We start from the raw sequence: 17,500 nt of genomic DNA, 5'->3' as shown, positions 1-17,500 counted from the left end.
CGGGTCGGCGTGCTGGGGGGGTCGCCGGTGCGCAAGCCCACTTTCCGGGCGACCCCGAGGGTTAGGAGGCCGGGCGAGTGGCGGCAACTCATTGTTAGTGTCCCGGGCCGCTGCGGCACCGTTTATACGGCCCCTCGTGATGTCTTTCCGATTTTGCATTGTGAGTCGTCCTCTGGCCAGCCGAGGGGCACCAGAACGGAATGTGTCAGTATGCCGTCGTCCCGTTCAAGCAGGCGCGGCCGCCGTCGAAACGCCATCACTCTCGCCCAAGTATTTGAAGATCCCGCCCCGCGCCGTCTCTCACCCCCTGCATCTCCCAATTCCGCAGGGTCGTAAATGGGGCCGCATCGCCGACGGCCTCACCAACCGCAGCCCGGCTTCCGTTCGCAACCGCTACCTCAGAATCGAGCTCGGGCAGCAAGCGCGACGCCTCGGCCTCGCCAAGAACCGCTGCGCCGCATGTGGGCAGCCCAAGCTGGGCCACGTGTGCTCGGCGAAGACCTCCGGCTTCTCGCGCGCCACCTCTCTCCTCACCGCCGTCCGTCCGTCGGGCCCGACCGTTCCACGCTCGGCTGCTGCGCCGCCGCCGCCGATGCAAACCGCGCAGACGCCGCTGCACGTGAGGCCGCTGATCCTCAGCGTGCCGGACCCGTCGTCGCCGCTCTCGCCCACGTCGCCGCTCTCGCCCCCCACTTCGCTGCTGCCCGCCCACCCGCCGCCCGTTTTGCGAGCCTTCGCGTATGCCATTCCCATCGGCTTGCTGCCGATCCAACCGAGCATGACCTCGGCGAGGGCGGCGCCGCCCCCCGCCCCTCCCCCCACTGCCCCTCCGCCGCTCGTACGGCTGCCGACGGAGCCGGTCCTACACCCGCTCACGACGGCGCACTCTGTCTACACCCAACCCAAAAAGCACGATTCTGAAGTTGGGCCCTCCCACTCCCGCCTCTCATTTGTGTCACAACACGCGGAACGCATCTCCATCGCTTCGGTGAAGGGGGTGAACCGCGCCATCCTCGATCGCCGTGCAAAGCTCGCTTCCAAGCTCTCACGCCGCGCGTAGGGCCCTTAGGGGCCTAGAGGACACAACCCCCTGTCCCTTTTCTCCCAGTAAGCAAAAAGTACGTACGTACGATAATCGGCAAAATGCAAGCCCCGCCATCCACAACCTCTTTTCGTATCGGGTAGGACGGGCGCTTGTAGTTTTCGAAACCCGTTACCTAGTGCAGTGACACCCCACCAAGGTCGAAGGCTGCCGACACCGACCGTGCCAGTCCCATGAAAACGGCAACATGGACGGACTTCCTCCGCCACCGACGGTCATGTTGTGTCTAACAAGTGCGGAGACACTCACTGGGTTATCACGAGCAACATGTTGCAGCGGCATGATCGAGGATGGCGGCGCGGCGTGCTGCGCGCAGCAACGCGGCCCTCCGACGAGCGACGTGGGCGCAGGAGCTCGCTGTGAACGTCGAGCGAAGTTCGGTCACTCTACACTCGGACTCTACACACCGAACTTGTGGAGTACTGCATGATCTCTCTTACAGCGTCTCACTCATCGACATCGTCTGTTATCGTCCCGAATGTGTTGCCTGTGTGTGTCCTTTCTCCTTTGTTGCATTGTTCGCTCTATCTTTGCTTCTCGGGTCCGTTGGCCACTTTTGTCGTAGGGAAGAATTTTGATACCCGTCAAGACGCCTGCTGGGGGCAGCTTCGCGATGAAGCCGTCTGCTCCCCCAGCAAGGCACACACAAGACAGATAGGAGGAGAAAGGGGATGGTGGTGGGTTCGACGAGGAGAGAAGGAGGTGCTGGCGACGCGCTGACGTCAGCTCTGCTTCTGAAGTACACCTCTGAAAGGCACCCCAGAGGTGTAGTACACCTCTTGAGGCACCTCAGTCCTCAGAAGAAACGACGCACTTTTATCGATCTCGTCGCCAGACTCCGATTTCTCTTTGTCAGCACAGGCCATGTGCCGCTCGCTCGTCCGCCCAAGTGACTTGGACGCGCGGTCGAGGGCACCCCACCGTTCTTGGGGCGCGCTGGTGCTCACCAGCGATCGTCCCCCCACCCATCCACCCTTTTTTCTTTGAGGCTGTCGCTCCGAGAAAGCTCGTCTCGGCTCTCGCAGCTGCGCGAAGTTATATTCTCGGGTCCGTTGGCCTCTTTTGTAGGGAAGAATTTTGATACCCGTCAAGACGCCTGCTGGGGGCAGCTTCGGCCTTCGCGATGAAGCCGTCTGCTCCCCACTTGTCAACAGCAGGCGCTGGCGCCATCAACGTATCAACGTTCCTCCCCACATGATGTTGACAGGGTGGGTGGGTGGTCCATCTATCTGCTCCAAGGTATTTTAAGGACGTCACCCAGTCCGCATGGAAGGTATTTTAAGGACGTCACCCAGTCCGCATGTAAGGTATTTTAAGGACGTCACCCCGTCCGCAAGGTATTTTAAGGACGTCACCCCGTCCGCAAGGTATTTTAAGGACGTCACCCAGATTTGCGCGGTGTTTGACTCGCTTTTTCGAGGCGGTTCGGGCATCGGGGATCTCGATCTGATTTTTCCCCCTATTAATAAGAGCGCAATTTGGACGTCTCAACCCGCTCATCTCTCCGCCGCCTCCACCCCCTGCCCCGAGGAGGTTCCTTCACGGGCCGAAAAGACGCGCCGCAGGAGCGCGGGCGGCGTGCGGCGCATGCGGCCCCAATCGCGCAGACAGAGGCCAATGTTGAGGCCGGCGTGCGCGCAAACCGGCGCGAGCAGCCGGTGGCCACTCAGCACGTACAGCGAAGAGTACAGCGCGCCGTACGCGGCGGTGGCGCGGAACCAGAACGCCTTTGTGTCTCGCACGCCGCTGGCGGAGATCGGCGGAGCAGGCGCCGCGTCGGCCGCCCCCGCCGCCTCAGCCTCCACCGCCTCCACCGCCTCCACCGCCTCCACCGCCTCCACCGCCTCAGCCTCCACCGCCTCCACCGCCCCCGCCGCCCCCGCCGCCCTCGCCCCCGCCGCGTCATCGGCGTGGGCTGCGGCGGCGGCACCCTCGACAAACTCCGCGTGCACCAGCCCAAACAGCGCGGCGCTCACGAGCAACGGCAAGCCCTCGACGAGCGGCAGCGCGCCCGCCGCGGCGATGTCCACCCCGGCAGCGCGGAGCGGGTAGCTGATGGCGAGCACGCCCGCAGACTCGACGAAGCCGCGGTAGTACAGCTCCTCTGCCAAGGCGACGGCGAGCTGCCACGCCACGATCGCCGTCGCGGCGCGCGGGAACGACGGCTCGGCGGCGGAGACCTCGTAGAGCGGCCGCATCTGCTCAGCCTGCGCAGGCGTGTAGTCGAGCTGCCGCTGCTGCCGCTGCGGCTGCTGCGGCTGCGGCTGCGGCTGCGGTGGAGACTGCGGCTGCGGCTGCGGTGGAGACTGCGGCTGCGGCTGCTGAGGCTCCTGTGGGTCGCCCGCCGTGGGAGCGAGGAGAGACGGGAGGACTCCCTGTCGCGCGAGCTCCGCCAGGGCAACACCGCCGCCGACCCCGGCCTCCACCAGTGGCGCACCCCACCATGCGGCAGGGAGGGGCGAGAGGCAGCCTGTGGGACATGTCGCAGGCATGTCATGGACGTGTGACGTGTCCCGGACATGCGCCCCCGGCGGGGAGCGGGCGAGAGCGCGCCGTCGTACGCCTCCCACGGCGCCGACAGCCCGAGGAGCGAGGCGCTGGACGGGCCTCCGAACGGAGCGAGCAGCAGGCTCACACCCAGTAGAGGCACCGCCGAGTACAGCGCCTGAGTACCCGAGATTACGCGAGATTGCGCCGGCTTCTCCGGGAGTACGCACCACCTATGGCACCGCCGAGTAGAGCACCTGCACGCCCAAGTTGGACAGCAGCGGCGACCAGCCGACGCCACCGCTCAGAGGCGCGCGGCGGTCGGCGGCGGAAGCGTCGGCGGCGGCATCGACAGCCTCGCACGCGACGATGCGCGAGCCTCGTCCGCTGGCTGCGCCTACAGAGACTAGTGCAGAAACGGGTCCGAGTACTCGGCGATGCCTTGCGAGCCCTCGCCCGCGCTGGCTGCGCCCGTGGCGAGGCGCTTGCGGAGCAGCAAGTTGCCGCGCGCCTCGCCGCAGCTCTGGTACCCCAAGCTGTCGTACAGCGCCCGCGCAGCTTCGTTCTCCGTCGCCACCGCGAGCCAGGCCTCGTCGACGCCGTCAGCCGCCCACACCTCCCGCGCCTCCTCCTCGCAGAAGGCGACCAGCGCGCGGCCGACACCGCGCCGCCTTGCCGCCGCCGCCACGCTCACGCTCTGCGTGAAGGCGACCACGCGGCCGGCGCTCTCCGCCCCTGTGGCGCGGGAAAGCTCGACCTTCATGAGCTGAGCGGTGCCGCAGAGGCCGCCGTCGCTGTCAAGTGCAGCGGCGACGGCGGGCGGGCCGATCGGCCGGAAGAAGACGTTCGCCTCGAGGCCCGGCGCGCGCAGTGACGCGAGCCGCGCGAAAGGCCAGCCGCCGAAGCAGTCGGCGACGAGACGGGCGCACCGAAACTCCTCCGTCAGCGTTGAGGCGCGGCGGACGGAGATCGCCAGCGCGAGCAGAGTCCCCGCCAGCATCGTTGCGTCGGGCCGAGCTTCTTCTGGATCGTTGCGGGCATAAAGAAGAATTTAAACAGGACAACTCTCTCTCACAGCAGACAGGCTCGACACAGGTGCGAACTGGCGCGTGCTAGTACTATCACCGGCACACCTAAAGAAGAAAACAAAGCGTGTTCTGCCTGCCGTCGCCGCCTCCCCCTTCACCACCTCCCTCGACACCTCCTCCTCCCCCTCCACTCTCACCCGTTCCGCCGCCGCCGCCTCCCTTGCAGCGTCCCTTGCTACCCCTCCCTCCCCCCCCCCTCCCCCCCCCTCCCTCGCCACCTCCTCCCTCGCCATCTCCTCCCTCACCACCCCCTCCCTCGCCTCCCCCTCCCTCGCCACCTCCTCCCTCGCCGTCTCCTCCCCTGCCGCCTCCTCCCTCGCCGCCTCCTCCTAGGGTTGGAGCACTTGGAGTGCAGTCATTAACCTCACATCCAGGGCCGGGGAGCTAAGAAGCGCACCCAGCGGTTTGTCTGTTTTCTTTCTCACATGACAAGCGATCCGACAACGATTGTGGGGACTACATGATCCGTACGTGAAGGGTGGAGAGAGAGATCTTTCTTGAAGGGTGGAGGGACCCGTCCGCGGAGCTAGGCGGTACGGGCGCCCTCCACTGCGGCCGAGGGTAAGAGGACGTCTGCCGCTTGCTTGTTCTTGACGTCGTTGACCCAGTTGGCACGCCAGAAAGAAAAGAAAGAAAAGAAGGAAACAACGCAGATTTTTTTTCTTGGCTTGTTCGAGCTGCGGAACCTGCGACGAGGCGAGTGCTGCGGCCGATGACCTCGTTCGTACTGCTCGTGGCCGCACTGGCCGACGCAGGTCAGCCTCCCTCGCCGCCCAATCGGCCGTCGAACCGGCCTGTGCACCGCGGCGCCGCGGCGTTCCGGCGGCAGGTGGAGCAGCAGCACCCGGCAGTGCTGGTGGTTGGCGGGCTGGGTCTGCAGGCTGCGGTGCGTTCGGTGGCGCGCGGGCGGCCGCCGCCGCTGCGCGAGATCATCGGCCAGCGCGAGGAGGCGGCGCTCGTTTCCGAGGCGCCTCCCGGCTTTGCGAGCCTGGTCGGCCGCGCTGTCGTGCTCGCTCTGATCTTCTCTCCGCCGATGCTGCTCTCGTGGCTGGCGTGGCTGTGGCCCTTCTTCCGCAACCGCGTCTGGTACCGCATGCTCACCGCCTCGCTCGCGCGCGCCGGCACCGCCTTCATCAAATGGGGACAGTGGTCCGCGCCATTTCCGAGACACTTCCGAGACACTCCCGAGGACACACACACTCCTCCGACTCACCACCACCCTCGTGCCGGCTCGTCGCGCCTGCTCTCTTACCCTCCGCGCCTCTCTTCTCCAGGGCGTCGTGCCGGCCGGACGTCTTTCCGACGGCCATGTGCGCCGCCCTCGCGTCGCTGCACTCGCAGGCGCCACGCCACGGCTGGAGGCACACCGAGCGGGAGGTGCGCGAGGCGCTCGGCGCACCCGTCGACCAGCTGTTCGAGGACTTTGAGCGACGGCCGATCGCCTCGGGCTCCATCGCCCAGATCCACCGCGCGGTCTGGTTGAACCAGACGGTGGCCGTCAAGGTGCGCCACCCTATCCCTAACCCTAACCCTAACCCTAACCCTGACCCTGACCCTAACCCTGACCCTAACCCTAACCCTAACCCTAGGTGCGCCACCCGGCGGTCGTGCGGCGGATCGTGGCCCTAGAAGCGGAACACGTGTTCATGTCTCCCAACCAGCGCCCGAGAGGACACGTATTCCGCTGTATTCGGCCGTATCCCGCTGTGTCACTGTATTCCTCTCCGCTGTCTTCACGCGGTGCTCTGAAACACACTGCACAATGCCGTACTCCCGCCCCGAGGTTGGCGTACTCAGCGCGTAGGATCGTCACCGACTTCACCCTCATGCGCGCAGCCTCGGACTTGCTTGCTCGCCTCTGTGGTGTGTCTGGTCTGAGGGCGTCCGTGACGCAGTTCTCGGGCACCATGGTCGCGCAGACACGGCTCGACATCGAGGCGGAGCACCTGCGCCGCTTCGGCTGGAACTTCGCCGCGTGGCGCGACGTCCGCTTCCCGCGCGTGCTCGCCGCGAGTGAGGCCGTCCTCGTCGAGTCGTACGAGGCTGGAGAGCTCGTCTCCACCTACACCACCGACCTCACCCTCGGCGTCTCCTCCGGCAGCGGCGGCGCCGACCCCCTCTCGCGGGAGGAGGTACCCGGACCCATCCCCTACCCCCACGGCACCCGAACCCAGGGTCGCCGTCCGACGGAGCCACCCCCCACCCCCACGATACCCGAACCCAGGGTCGCCGTCCGGGTGGTACCGAGCCATCCCCCACCCCCACGGTACCCGAACCCAGGCGCACTTTGTGGTGTCGCGCGGCGAGGACCTCTACCTCAAGATGCTCCTGCTCGACAACCTGATGCACGCCGACCTGCACCCGGGCAACATCCTGCTCCGCCGGGCGCGGAGGTACGGCCGCAACTCGCTCGCGCTCCTCGACGTCGGCATGGTGGCGCGGCTCACCCGCCGCGAGGCGAGCCACGCCCCGAGCCACGCCCCGAGCCACGCCCACACAGCATCTAGACCACAGCATCTAGACCACAGCATCTAGACCGCAGCATCTAGACCGCAGCATCTAGACCGCAGCATAGGCGGACGCGTTCATCGGCTTCCTGAACGCGATGGGCGCGGGCGACGGCGCCGCCGCCGCCCGGTGCGTGCTCCGCTTCTCGGACTCGCAGGCTTGCACGGCGAGGGAGGAGTTCGAGGCCGACATGTCGGACTTGTTCCGCCGCACATGCCGCGGGTACGGCACCGGCATCCAGCTCGGGGACCCGAGATGCCACACACGGGCTCCTACCGGCGCTACTACTTTCTACAACACGCTCTGCTGCCGCACGCTCCGCCGCCGCCTTCTCTGCCGCAGCACGCTCCGCCGCCTCCATCGCCGCCACCTCCGCCACCGCACGTCCCGCCGCCCGCCCACCCGCCACCAGCCGGCCGGAGCGCCCTCTGGCGCCGGACTGCACCCTCACCGCCGCGGCGACAGCCGTGTAGTCGGCGGTATCGCAGCCGCATCTCACGAGATCGCGTTCCCAACCCCCCGGCTTCGCCGTACCCCCAGGTTCGGGGAGGTGCTGCGCGGCGTGCTGGCGCTCGTGCGCGACCGCGGCGTCGCGATCGACGCAAACTACATGACCCTCGTCACAAACGTCCTCTGCCTCGAGGGGATGGCGGGCACGCTCGTCCCAGAGTACAACGTGCTCGACGCCGCCCGCCCGCTGCTCGATGCCCACCGCGCGCTGCCGCGCCCCCTCTTCCGGCTGGCGATGCCGCTCGTCGCCAGCTTGAAGCGAGTCAAGGACCGCGTGTGCCGATGAGCCGCGCGCCCGTAGCGCGCCCCCGGCGCTGCGCACTAGCGCGGAATGATCTCGACTCCTCGCCTCGCGCGTGTACGGCTGTTGCGCTGGCCCGACATCCGTCGATCTGTGTCTCGCGCGCTGCGCGACGCCTCACATCCCTTTCGTCGTTTTCGGTTTGTCGTTTGTGTTTACCAGTACCGCTTCCACGACCGGGTGTTGGCTGTTGCTCTCAGGTGTCGTTGCTCGGAGGAGGCTGCGCTGCGCAAGCACGGGCGGGAGGGGCTTCTCTCCTGCGGAGTCGTGCGTGCGCAGGGCTCCTCTTTGCTTTCACTTCTACTCCCTACTATCATCTCGTTCTCCCGTCCTACCTCTTGTACCAGAGAACCAGCAGAGAACTCGGCGCGCGCGGCCGTCGTGCGTCGAGCGCGCGCGGGGCAGGACACCTGGTACGGGAAGGTACATTCGTCGTGAGCTGTCAGGAGCTCACAGGACGTTGCTCGCAATTTGCCTGGTGGCTGGTGTGCTCGACGCGTCCGCCCGACTAGCGACTTTATGGGCCGATCCGAGACTGGTACAACTGTACTTCATCACGTGATGTAGATCTAGCGTAAAGAAAGAATTTACAACAGAGCTGCCTCGCACGGACGCACTGGGCACGGGACTGGGAGAGAGACTCTCTCTCTCTCTCGGGACTGGCGCGCAGTGTCTCGCGCCTTGCGGGGGGGGAGCGGAAAGGAGGAACCTCTTCCCAAGAGCACCACTCGCGCACTGGCACTAACTAGGTACTCTACGGGAATTTTATTTACAACAAGCTCCCTCGCACGACACTGGCACGGGACTGGCGCGCACGGCACTAACACAGGTACACCACGGGAGCCGCCTAAGCGACTCCTAAACGATTGCCCTTAGGGGTACCCTCGGAGCTTGTGCCTCGCCCGACGCGTGATCGTGCAGCATTGCCGAGCAGAGCACCAGTTACATCGGGCGGGCGCACGCACGAGGTGAATGCTGACACTCGCCCTCGCCGCTCCACCGATATCCGCCTGCGCGCGTGCGCTCCTCGACGTGGTCCGCGCTAACAACAACGCCGCCACCGCCGCTGCCTCTGCCCGCGCATTCGTCGTGGACGGAACGACGGTGGGGCGGGTCCTGCCCAAGTCTGCTGCGGCTCTCGGCCGCTACGCCATCTTTGACGTGAGCGAAGAGGCCGTCACGCTGCGCGGTGATGCTGGCGCGACGCTCGAGGAGCGGTCCAAGGCCGTGACAGAGGTTATCTGCGACCTCCGTGCCGAAGGATCTGTGCCCATGCTCGACGGCTGGCGCGATGAGGCCTTCGCTGTCCGCACCTCCTTTTTCGCCCCTCCCTCCCTTGTCGTGGAGCGCGCCGCGGCCGGCCTCTTTGGCGCTCCGGCGTACGGTGTGTTCGTGAATTGCTACACCGAAGGCGCTGACGGCAGGCCCGCCAGCATGTGGCTCGCTCGGCGGGCAAAGAGCAAGCCTACCTGGCCGGGGCTGCTCGACTGCCTTGCCGCGGGCGGGATGGCGGCAGGCGAGATGCCTCTCGGCGCGATCCGCAAGGAGGCGGCCGAGGAGGCTGGCGTGCCGCCGCGGCTGGCAGGCGCGATCCAGCCGGCGGGCGGAGTTTGCTACACCGGGTTTGACGAGACGGGGTGGGCCCTCAAGCGCGATGTGCTATACACCTTCGACCTGCGCTGCGGTGACGACTTCGTGCCGCGCGCTGTCGACGGGGAGGTCGAGGAATTTTCGCTCACGCCCATGGATGAGGTGGCGCGGCTGGTCGAGCGGCAGGCGGGGGAGAGGCTGTTCAAGCCGAACGTGGCCGTCGTCATCGCTGACTTTCTGCTGCGGCGCGGCTTCGTGTCACCCGACGACGACGGCTACCTCGAGCTGCTCGCGGAGCTGCGGAACGCCGAGCTGCGGTGACACGAACTCGAACACGCATGTTATGTCGCCCATCAAGCGTGACAGTGTTTGGGTACCAAACGTAACAACACTTAAAGAACATCTGAAACGCGACACGGACTGCGTTGGTGGTTGGAGGTTGGTGGCATGATCGATGATGGTGCAGTACACATCGACAGTACACACAAGTGTCAAAGACCATGCCAAATTGCACAGCCGCACGCGTCCCCGCGTGTGTCGCCATGTGTGTCGCACGCCACGCACACGGGGAACTCCATCAACCCGAACCTCACTCACGCATGCTCACACACCATGACCGCAGCGCTGTGCACATGCACATGCTATATGCTCGACACACGACTATGCGATCGCGGCGTTGTTCCGGTAGAAGCCTTTCCGCTCCTGTCTCCGGAGCGAGACTGCCCACCACGCAGCGCCGCCGAGAAGAGCAGGCAGAACGAGGGGCTGCACAAAGACAAAGGTGGCGACACCTGCTGCCGCACCGCCTAGGAACACCTGTGACGGGGGTGAAGCGACCTCTGAGTGTGGAGGGAGAGCGAGGAGAGGGGTGCTGCTTGCGGTCGCTGGGCGGGCGGGTACCGGGAGCGTCGACGGCGGCGGTCTACGAAGCGACTTTGGCCACAGCGACATCGCTTGTTGGGGCGGCTGTCGACCTCCTTGTCCGGAACGAATGTTTGTTGGTTTGGTTTTCTTGGATCTCCTTTGGTCCGTTGGGTAGCGAGGATTGGTGTAACCGAGCCACGGAGGCGTGTTTTCTGACGGCCGACCGTCAGTGCACGGAGTTGCCACTTCTCCGACTGCCCCGGCTAGTTCCCGAGGTCGTCGGGTGTGACCCCTTCGTCCCCCGAGACCTAGCGCGGGTGGGTTGGAGTGGCCTCAGAAAGGCGCGCAAGCACGCCCTACGTCTTCCCCTCCTCCCCATCGGGCCGCATGAGCGGCCACGCCTCGCAGATTCGTTTCCGCGCCTGGGTCAGGCGCGCGGGGCATCCCCCGGGTCGCTCGACCAGCGATCCGTAGAGTGGCCGCTATGCGAAGGAAAGGGTGGGGCCCTCGGGGTACGCCTCGTCCGGCCCCCTCCGAGGGGGGAAGGGCATTGCGGGGTCCCCACGGGCGCCTCTGTTCGGCCCTCCCGAGGGGGGGAGGCTGGGGAGCAAGGGGGTCCGGAACGAATGTTTCTTTTGTTTAGCGAGTCTTTTTCTCACATCGTCGGTTACTTCCTGTTGTGTGTTGTGATGTTGTGCTCTTGTTTGTTCCTTTGGCACGGTGGAGTGCTGGGGGGGGGCGACAGGGAGGAGGATGTGGCCTTGAGTTATGTGTACGCCAAGGTAGGTAGGTAGAAAGGTGAAGAACAGCCAGGCTCGGACTGGACACCAACGCGGTATGGGTGGACGCGAGACAGGCTCACAAGACAGGCTCACAAGACAAGCGAAGCGCCGGAGGCGCGCAAAATGGAGGCGATTTTGTGGTGGTAAAGCGCAAGATGGCCAGAACGGGGCGCCGCGCGCTTGGGAGCGCTCGCCGCTCGCAGGCCAACTCCTCCCCAGCACGGTGCGTGCGTGCGCTCAGGTTGAACTCGATGCCGCGACTTCACAGCCTCCGCCGTGAAGCGTCCAGCCCGCCGAGGGCGGACGCTTTTCGGAGCCATGGTTTTGGCGCAGCGCTTCGCCGGCTGTCATCCCAGTCCATGGTCGCTCCACAACGATACCCAGGCGTGCCCGCACGCTCCTCAGGGGAGTGGGCACGCCTCTTGCTATCCTGAAGCGCGCGTCAAGCCCGCTCGACCGTGAGCTTGCTCAGCGAACAGTTTTTCAACAGATGTTGAGCGACGGGCGTGAATCTCCCACACACACGCCAACTCCTGACTGAGCACGCCAACCCACGTGATAGCCCCACTGATCCATCCCATGCGATCAAGCGCCGCTCGGACCCCATCTTCGAGCAGGATTCCTCGCGGCAACACAACTCGGCGCTCTCGATGTGCGCGCTAGGCAGTCTCAACGCCGATTACTGCCGAGCGCGCACGACTCGTAGGCGTACCGGCGTGCCGCTGGCATACTACGCGACGGTGGAGGCGCGTGGGCTTGCTCAAAAGGCATGCATCTGTCGGAGAGTGTGCCGCAAGACCTGATGTGCCTCCGCTCCAGGTGTGTGGCAGTTCGATGGATCCAGCCCAGTGACCTCTACGTGACGATTGAGGACTGCTCTTCCCCTTCGGCCGAGCCTCCAGTCCCTGCCACCGTGCACCTGGCGCCAGCGAGCTGCATTTACATCCCGCGCGCGCGATCGGCAGTCGAGTTACAACCCGCAGCTGTGCTGTGTGCGCGCGCACTCGAAACGTGGTTCGGCGATCTCTCGGCGACCACTCGTCGACTCGCGCTCGGACGCGAGGTGCGTGCTCGCCTGCCTCCCCCCGTGAGGGGACTAGGCCATTTTTAGCGAGATCGGGGAAATCACTCTCATCGCCCGCCGCTCACGCTTCCCTCCCTCTCCCGCGCCGCCGTATCCGGTCCTAGCCTGCGATACATTGAGACCTCACGCCCCGCGACTGTCTTCCACGCTCGCAGGCGGGCCTATCCGCCGTGCCACTCCATGCATGATCACCGCTGGGGGCAGCGGTGCTCGTGCGACTGCGGATTCGGCCTCACCTCACGCCCTCTGGCCTGCAGCTGCACGTTGCCGGGCGCCATTCTCGAGCCCTTTGGCGAATGGGCCCAAATCCGGGCTCTGAGCACGCCTACTGCTGACGATCTATGTAGCTAGTGCGAGAAGGACACGGCCATGTTCAGCGAGATCTGTGGAATCATCCTCACCACCCTGCCCTCACGCCACCCAACCCGTCCGGCTGCTGCCATACTGGGACGTGAGTGCAATATTTGTGCTGCCCTCGCCATCCGACGCGTGTGCTCCGCTCCCCGCAGGCGAGGATCGCCGTCGCGCACCAACACGCTTCGTCCGGGAGGCGCGCGGCGCGACCTGCGTTGCGAGAGCGTCGGCGGAGCCCGCGTGCCGGCCCTCACTGGGACCGCCGCCGGGGCCCAGAGGGCGCAGATTCGGCCCCCCAGGGTCAAAGAGGGCGGTTCTGACACCGCCACGGGGTGCTTTCGTGGACCCCGCGAGCTCGCGTTCATCCCTTCAAAAATATTTATTTACCCGCAGTTTGCCTCAAGTGGTCGGCCGTCCATGTTGTGGCTTCTCTCTCGCACGGTACATACGAAAACAATCGCGGCTCGGAGCTCGGCGGCATATGTCAGCGCGTTTTTGCTCGGAAATTTTACAACAGAGCTCCCTCCGAGCTCCATGCGGCAAAAAGAATTCGGTCACCCCGCGTCATGAGCGGCGCCGGCGGCCCAGCCCTGCTGCCCGACCTGGCACGGGGCGATCTGGGCTCGCTGCTCGCCCTCCTCTCCGGGCGACAGACACGCGGCAGGCTCGACGCGCGGCACCCGACCGAGAAGCAAGACACGCTGCTCACCTGGGCCGCTCGTCACGGGCAAGCGCCGAGGCGGTGCGGCTGCTGCTCGAGGGCGGCGCGAGCGTTGGGGCGGCTGACGGGGACGCCGCCTCCGCTCTCTTCCTCGCGTGCGAGAGGGGCCACCTCGAGTGCGTCCGGCTGTTCCTCGAGGCCAATGCGGCGGTCGGCCAAGCCCAGGCAGAACGGCGCCACGCCGCTGCTCATTGCAAGCCAGGAGGGTGAGCTCAGCTGCGCCCGGCTGCTGCTCGAGGCGGGCGCGGTGGTCAATCAGGCCGATGAGGACGGCGCTACGCCGCTGTTCATGGCGTGCCAGGAGGGCCACCTCGAGTGCGTCCAGCTGCTTCTCAAGGCTGGCGCGGCGGTCAAACCTGCCGCTCCGCGCGGCGCGCTGAGGGCAGCCGAGGTTGAGGTCGACCGCCACCACGCCGCGGCAGCGCTCGGCCTGCCTCGCAGCGTCGAGCAGCGTCTGCGGGTCGTTGCCCGAAGAGTGGGCGACCAGCGGGCAGTCGTCGGCTGGCGCTCCAGCAGGGGACGGCAAACTCCTCGGACCGGATCATCGGCGTGTAGCATAGCTGCGCGCTGTGCCGCCGAGCGAGGAGCCGGAAAGCCAGCTCGCTGCCGACATCGGGGCGAGGATAAGCCGATGTGGCGGCAACGGCTGGCGCGGCGGAGGCAGCGCGGCGGAGGTGGTCAGCCCCCTGCTGAAAAACGCAAATCGCGGGCTCTAATTTTTCGCGGCCTTCCGAGCGCAGGCGCTGGGTGGGACGGTAGCGAAATTTCTTTTTTTCGCACCAACGCCCGCGCCGAGCAAAAGGTGGTCCGCGGAGCCGCCCACCCCGGCGGTTCGCTCGCTACGCGTCGCTCACCGCCGGGGCGGGCGCCTGGCGGCGCCGCTGCGCAAAAAGCTACAATTAGACCGTCCGATTTCATGCACCTTCCTTCTCGAGCCCACTCACATCAAGAGCTCGAACCCTACCCGCCCGCTCACCGCATCTCGAATCGCTCCCTCCCCTTCGTCGCCCAATTCGTTGTAGCGCTAGCGGAGGTCGATGCTTTTCAGCACCCCGTTGACGCGAAGAGCAGAGGCCAGCGCAGCGGCGCCCTCGTCGCCGATGTTGCTGTCCACGAGCACGAGCTTGGTCAGCACCTCGTTGACGCGCAGCGCCTCGGCGATTGCAACAGCACCCTCGTCGCGGATCTTGTTTCCAGCGATGCCGAGGGTGGTCAGCACCCCGTTGACGCGAAGAGCGGAGGCCAGCGCCTTGGCGCCCTCGCTGCGGATATTGTTTTCGCCAAGGTTGAGGTCGGTCAGCGCCCCGTTGACTGCGAGAGCACCGCCGATCGCCTTCGCGCCCTCGTCGCCGATGTAGTTTTCGACGAGGTTCAGTTCGGTCAGCACCCCGCTGCCCTCGACCAGCTTGGCCAGCACAAGGGCCTCTGGCACCCCGAGATCGTTGCGGCTCAAATCTAGCCTATCGAGCGTGTTTGCGCGCAGCTCCTTCAGCGGCACCGAGCCGAAGATCTCGAGCGATGGGCTGGCGAGCACAGCTGTCGCGAGCGGCTGCGCGGCGTCTCCCGAGATATCGTTGCGACGCACGTCGAGATTTTTCAGCACCGCGTTGACGCAAAGAGCGGATGCCAGCGCCTTGGCACCCTCGTCGCCGAAGACGTTGCCGCGGAGATTGAGGGTGGTCAGCACCCCGTTGACGCGCAGAGCGGAGGCCAGTGCCTCGGCGCCCGCGTCGTCGATGCCGGTGCGGGCGAGGTCGAGCTTGGTCAGCACCCCGTTGCCGCGCAGCGCCTCGGCGATCGCAGTGGCGCCCTCGTCGTGGATGTCGTTAGAGCAGAGGTTGAGGTCGGTGAGCACCGCGTTGACCGAAACCCCCGCCGCGACGACCGCAGCCGATCCGGGTCCGAGGCCCTTCCCCGACAAGTCGAGCGACGGCACCGCCTCGCGCCCGTTGAGCTGCAGCGGGTTGAGCGGCATCGACGGGTTACCAGACGCCCCCTTCTCGCCCACGCTCAGCGCGACGAGCGTGTGCGTCTTCCGCACCACGCCGAGCAGCGCCTCCCGCACGCGGCCGCACGCCTTGCCCCAGTCGAGCGTCAGCGACGTCAGCGCCGACGGCTCCGACTCCATCCACGCGACCACCGTGTCCACCATCACGGGATCCGCATCGACCATCAGCTTCAGGTCGCCGTCGGAGTCCACGCCCGTGCTCACGACCCTCTCGCGCCCCTCGTAGATCACCTTGGCCCCGACCTCCTTCGACTCGCCCTCGACCTCGCTCGCCTCGATCCAGTCGGTCTCGCCGCCAAGGGCGAACCCCGTCAAATCGACGCCGCTGGCCTGCAGCGGCAGTACCGTATCCATCGCCGCGGCAAGCCCGCTGCCGCCGCCGTGCTGCATCGTCGCCGCGAGCACCGCCGCGCGCTTCACCTTGAGCGCATCGCCCACCGCCGCTTGGAAGCGCAGGTCGTTGTTGTACGCCTCAGCCTCGTCGCCGAGCGGCGCCTCGAGCCGCTCGTCCGCCGCACCGGCGTCCGCGCCGCGCTCGAGGCCGAGATGCACGCGAACTAGTTGCGACGCCTCCTCCGCTGCCTCGTCCGCCACCCCCCGGCGCACCTCCGCCGCCATCTGCGCGCCCATGTCGGTGAGCAGCTTCTTGCGCTTGCCCGCCACCTGCTCGAGCGTGAGCGAGGCCATGTTGATGGAGAAGCTGCTCTGGATGACGAGCGTGCTGCCCTCCACGCCCGTCCACCGCACCTGCAGGTGTCGAGAAGGGGCAGGCGATGAAGGAGAAGGCGGAGGAGGGAGGTGGAGCGAGGTTGACGCACCTGCAGGCCCATGAGCGGCGGCAGCAGCGTCTCCCTCTCGTGCGGGTACTGCGAGAGCCACGCAATGTCGGCGCCGCGGTCGATCATGCCCATCCCGAGCTGGAGCACCGTCGACGCCTTGCCCTCCGCGTAGTGCACCGCCTGCGCGCGGTCGGTGGTGGTCGACGAGAAGCCGTACTCGACGCCGCCGCGGAAGCCCAGCGCGTCCGGCTTGAAGAAGGCTTCCGGGAGCGTGGCGCCCGCCCAGCCGCGGTAGAGCGGCGTGATCTTGGTCAGCGGCGACAGCTTGACAATGATCGAGTTGATCGCGTGGATGGTGGTCGAGTACTGGTTGTGCCACGTCCAGCGCACCGCGGCCTCGCCTTTGCCTGCCGCCGTCGCAGCCCACTCGCCGAGGTTAAGCAAGCCGCACTTCTTCTGCAGAAAGGGCACCTCCTTCTCCGAGGCGTACTCCAGCCGCACCGCGCCGTCGGCGCCGCGCGCTGAGGAGAAGCGAAGGACGCCGTTGTACTTCTCGTACATCGGCCCCGTGTACAGCCGGCCGGCGACCAGCTCCTCCTTGGTGAGCGGCGCCTGCCCCGCCTTAACGAGCTTCGGGTTCATCTCGTCCGCCATCTTCTTCTCGTAGACCGAGAGCGGCTCCGGCTTGCGGCACCACTCGGGGTGGGCCGTGCGGAAGTCGCCGCCGCGCTCGGCGTAGCGGCCGTCCTGGTCCTCGACAGGCGCGACGACAAACTCCCACTCCAGCTTGGAGGTCGCGCCCTTGATGCCGTTGGAGGTGTCGAACGGCACGTCCGCATCCTTCTTCTCGCAGTGCTCCGTCTCCATGGCCTTGAGGAGCGAGCCGTCCACCATGAGCGGCGGCCCGATGATCTTCTCGAGGCCTGCCCACAGGTCAGGGGACGGGGGTCGCTGGTAAGAGTGGGCGGGTAGGATAGGTAAGCTACTGGCGTGCAGCACGCCTCCGTAGAACTGCTCGACGCCGCCGAAGCCCATCTCACCCTTGAACGCGTCGCCCTCCGCGGCGAACTTGGCGTTCAGCGCCGCCCCGGTCGCGGCGCTTTGGTCGCGCAGCTTCTCAATGGCGGACCAGAGGGGAGCACTGAGCCCGCTCAGCTTCTCCGCCTCGAGCTTCCCCTCGAGGTCGGCGAGCGAGAGGTTGCACACGTAATTGAACGGGTCGGCTCCGGCCGGCGCCTTCAGCGCCTTGGCCACCACCTCGGTGAGCTCGATGGAACGCACCCAGCCGGGGACGCCCCACTTCGTGGTAGTGGCTGGCGCGT

General features: G+C 66.4%; 6 protein-coding genes across 6 annotated transcripts; 3 read left to right on the top strand and 3 right to left on the bottom strand.

Annotated features, from left to right (window-relative positions):
• Window positions 1-139: 139 nt before the first annotated feature.
• Window positions 140-1,111, top strand: EMIHUDRAFT_227311 (hypothetical protein; the record flags this gene model as incomplete). The annotated part of the gene is made up of 4 exons (XM_005788136.1): window positions 140-160; window positions 329-640; window positions 857-922; window positions 1,070-1,111. The coding sequence occupies 4 exons, from the start codon at window positions 140-142 to the stop codon at window positions 1,109-1,111; spliced, it is 441 nt and encodes a 146-aa protein (XP_005788193.1).
• A 1,487-nt stretch (window positions 1,112-2,598) lies between these two features.
• EMIHUDRAFT_110680 (hypothetical protein) lies at window positions 2,599-4,589 on the bottom strand (the record flags this gene model as incomplete). Its single annotated transcript, XM_005788135.1, has 4 exons — window positions 2,599-3,432; window positions 3,540-3,572; window positions 3,832-3,976; window positions 4,009-4,589. 4 exons carry the CDS (start codon window positions 4,587-4,589, stop codon window positions 2,599-2,601), a joined length of 1,593 nt encoding a protein of 530 aa, XP_005788192.1.
• Window positions 4,590-5,389: 800 nt separating this feature from the next.
• On the top strand, window positions 5,390-8,162 carry EMIHUDRAFT_455273 (putative ABC1 family protein; the record flags this gene model as incomplete). Its single annotated transcript, XM_005788134.1, has 7 exons — window positions 5,390-5,563; window positions 5,645-5,826; window positions 5,952-6,180; window positions 6,573-6,809; window positions 6,958-7,110; window positions 7,343-7,407; window positions 7,726-8,162. The coding sequence occupies 7 exons, from the start codon at window positions 5,390-5,392 to the stop codon at window positions 7,979-7,981; spliced, it is 1,296 nt and encodes a 431-aa protein (XP_005788191.1). The 3' UTR covers window positions 7,982-8,162.
• Window positions 8,163-9,205: 1,043 nt separating this feature from the next.
• EMIHUDRAFT_54267 (hypothetical protein) lies at window positions 9,206-9,898 on the top strand (the record flags this gene model as incomplete). The annotated part of the gene is made up of 1 exon (XM_005788133.1): window positions 9,206-9,898. A coding segment is annotated over one exon (693 nt), but the record flags the coding sequence as incomplete, so codon positions are not given.
• Window positions 9,899-9,939: 41 nt separating this feature from the next.
• On the bottom strand, window positions 9,940-10,555 carry EMIHUDRAFT_440901 (hypothetical protein). The gene is made up of 2 exons (XM_005788132.1): window positions 10,487-10,555; window positions 9,940-10,402 (listed from the first exon to the last, which is right to left on the bottom strand). Exons 1-2 carry the CDS (start codon window positions 10,535-10,537, stop codon window positions 10,247-10,249), a joined length of 207 nt encoding a protein of 68 aa, XP_005788189.1. The 5' UTR covers window positions 10,538-10,555; the 3' UTR covers window positions 9,940-10,246.
• A 3,860-nt stretch (window positions 10,556-14,415) lies between these two features.
• On the bottom strand, window positions 14,416-15,366 carry EMIHUDRAFT_71058 (hypothetical protein; the record flags this gene model as incomplete). The annotated part of the gene is made up of 2 exons (XM_005788131.1): window positions 14,416-14,846; window positions 14,973-15,366. The coding sequence occupies 2 exons, from the start codon at window positions 15,364-15,366 to the stop codon at window positions 14,416-14,418; spliced, it is 825 nt and encodes a 274-aa protein (XP_005788188.1).
• Window positions 15,367-17,500: the final 2,134 nt, after the last annotated feature.

This window comes from Emiliania huxleyi, assembly GCF_000372725.1.
Source record: "Emiliania huxleyi CCMP1516 chromosome Unknown EMIHUscaffold_138, whole genome shotgun sequence".
In the NCBI taxonomy this organism is placed as follows: domain Eukaryota; phylum Haptophyta; order Isochrysidales; family Noelaerhabdaceae; genus Emiliania; species Emiliania huxleyi.
Note: the sequence above shows the minus strand (reverse complement) of the source record. Positions and strands in the feature narration are given on the sequence as shown.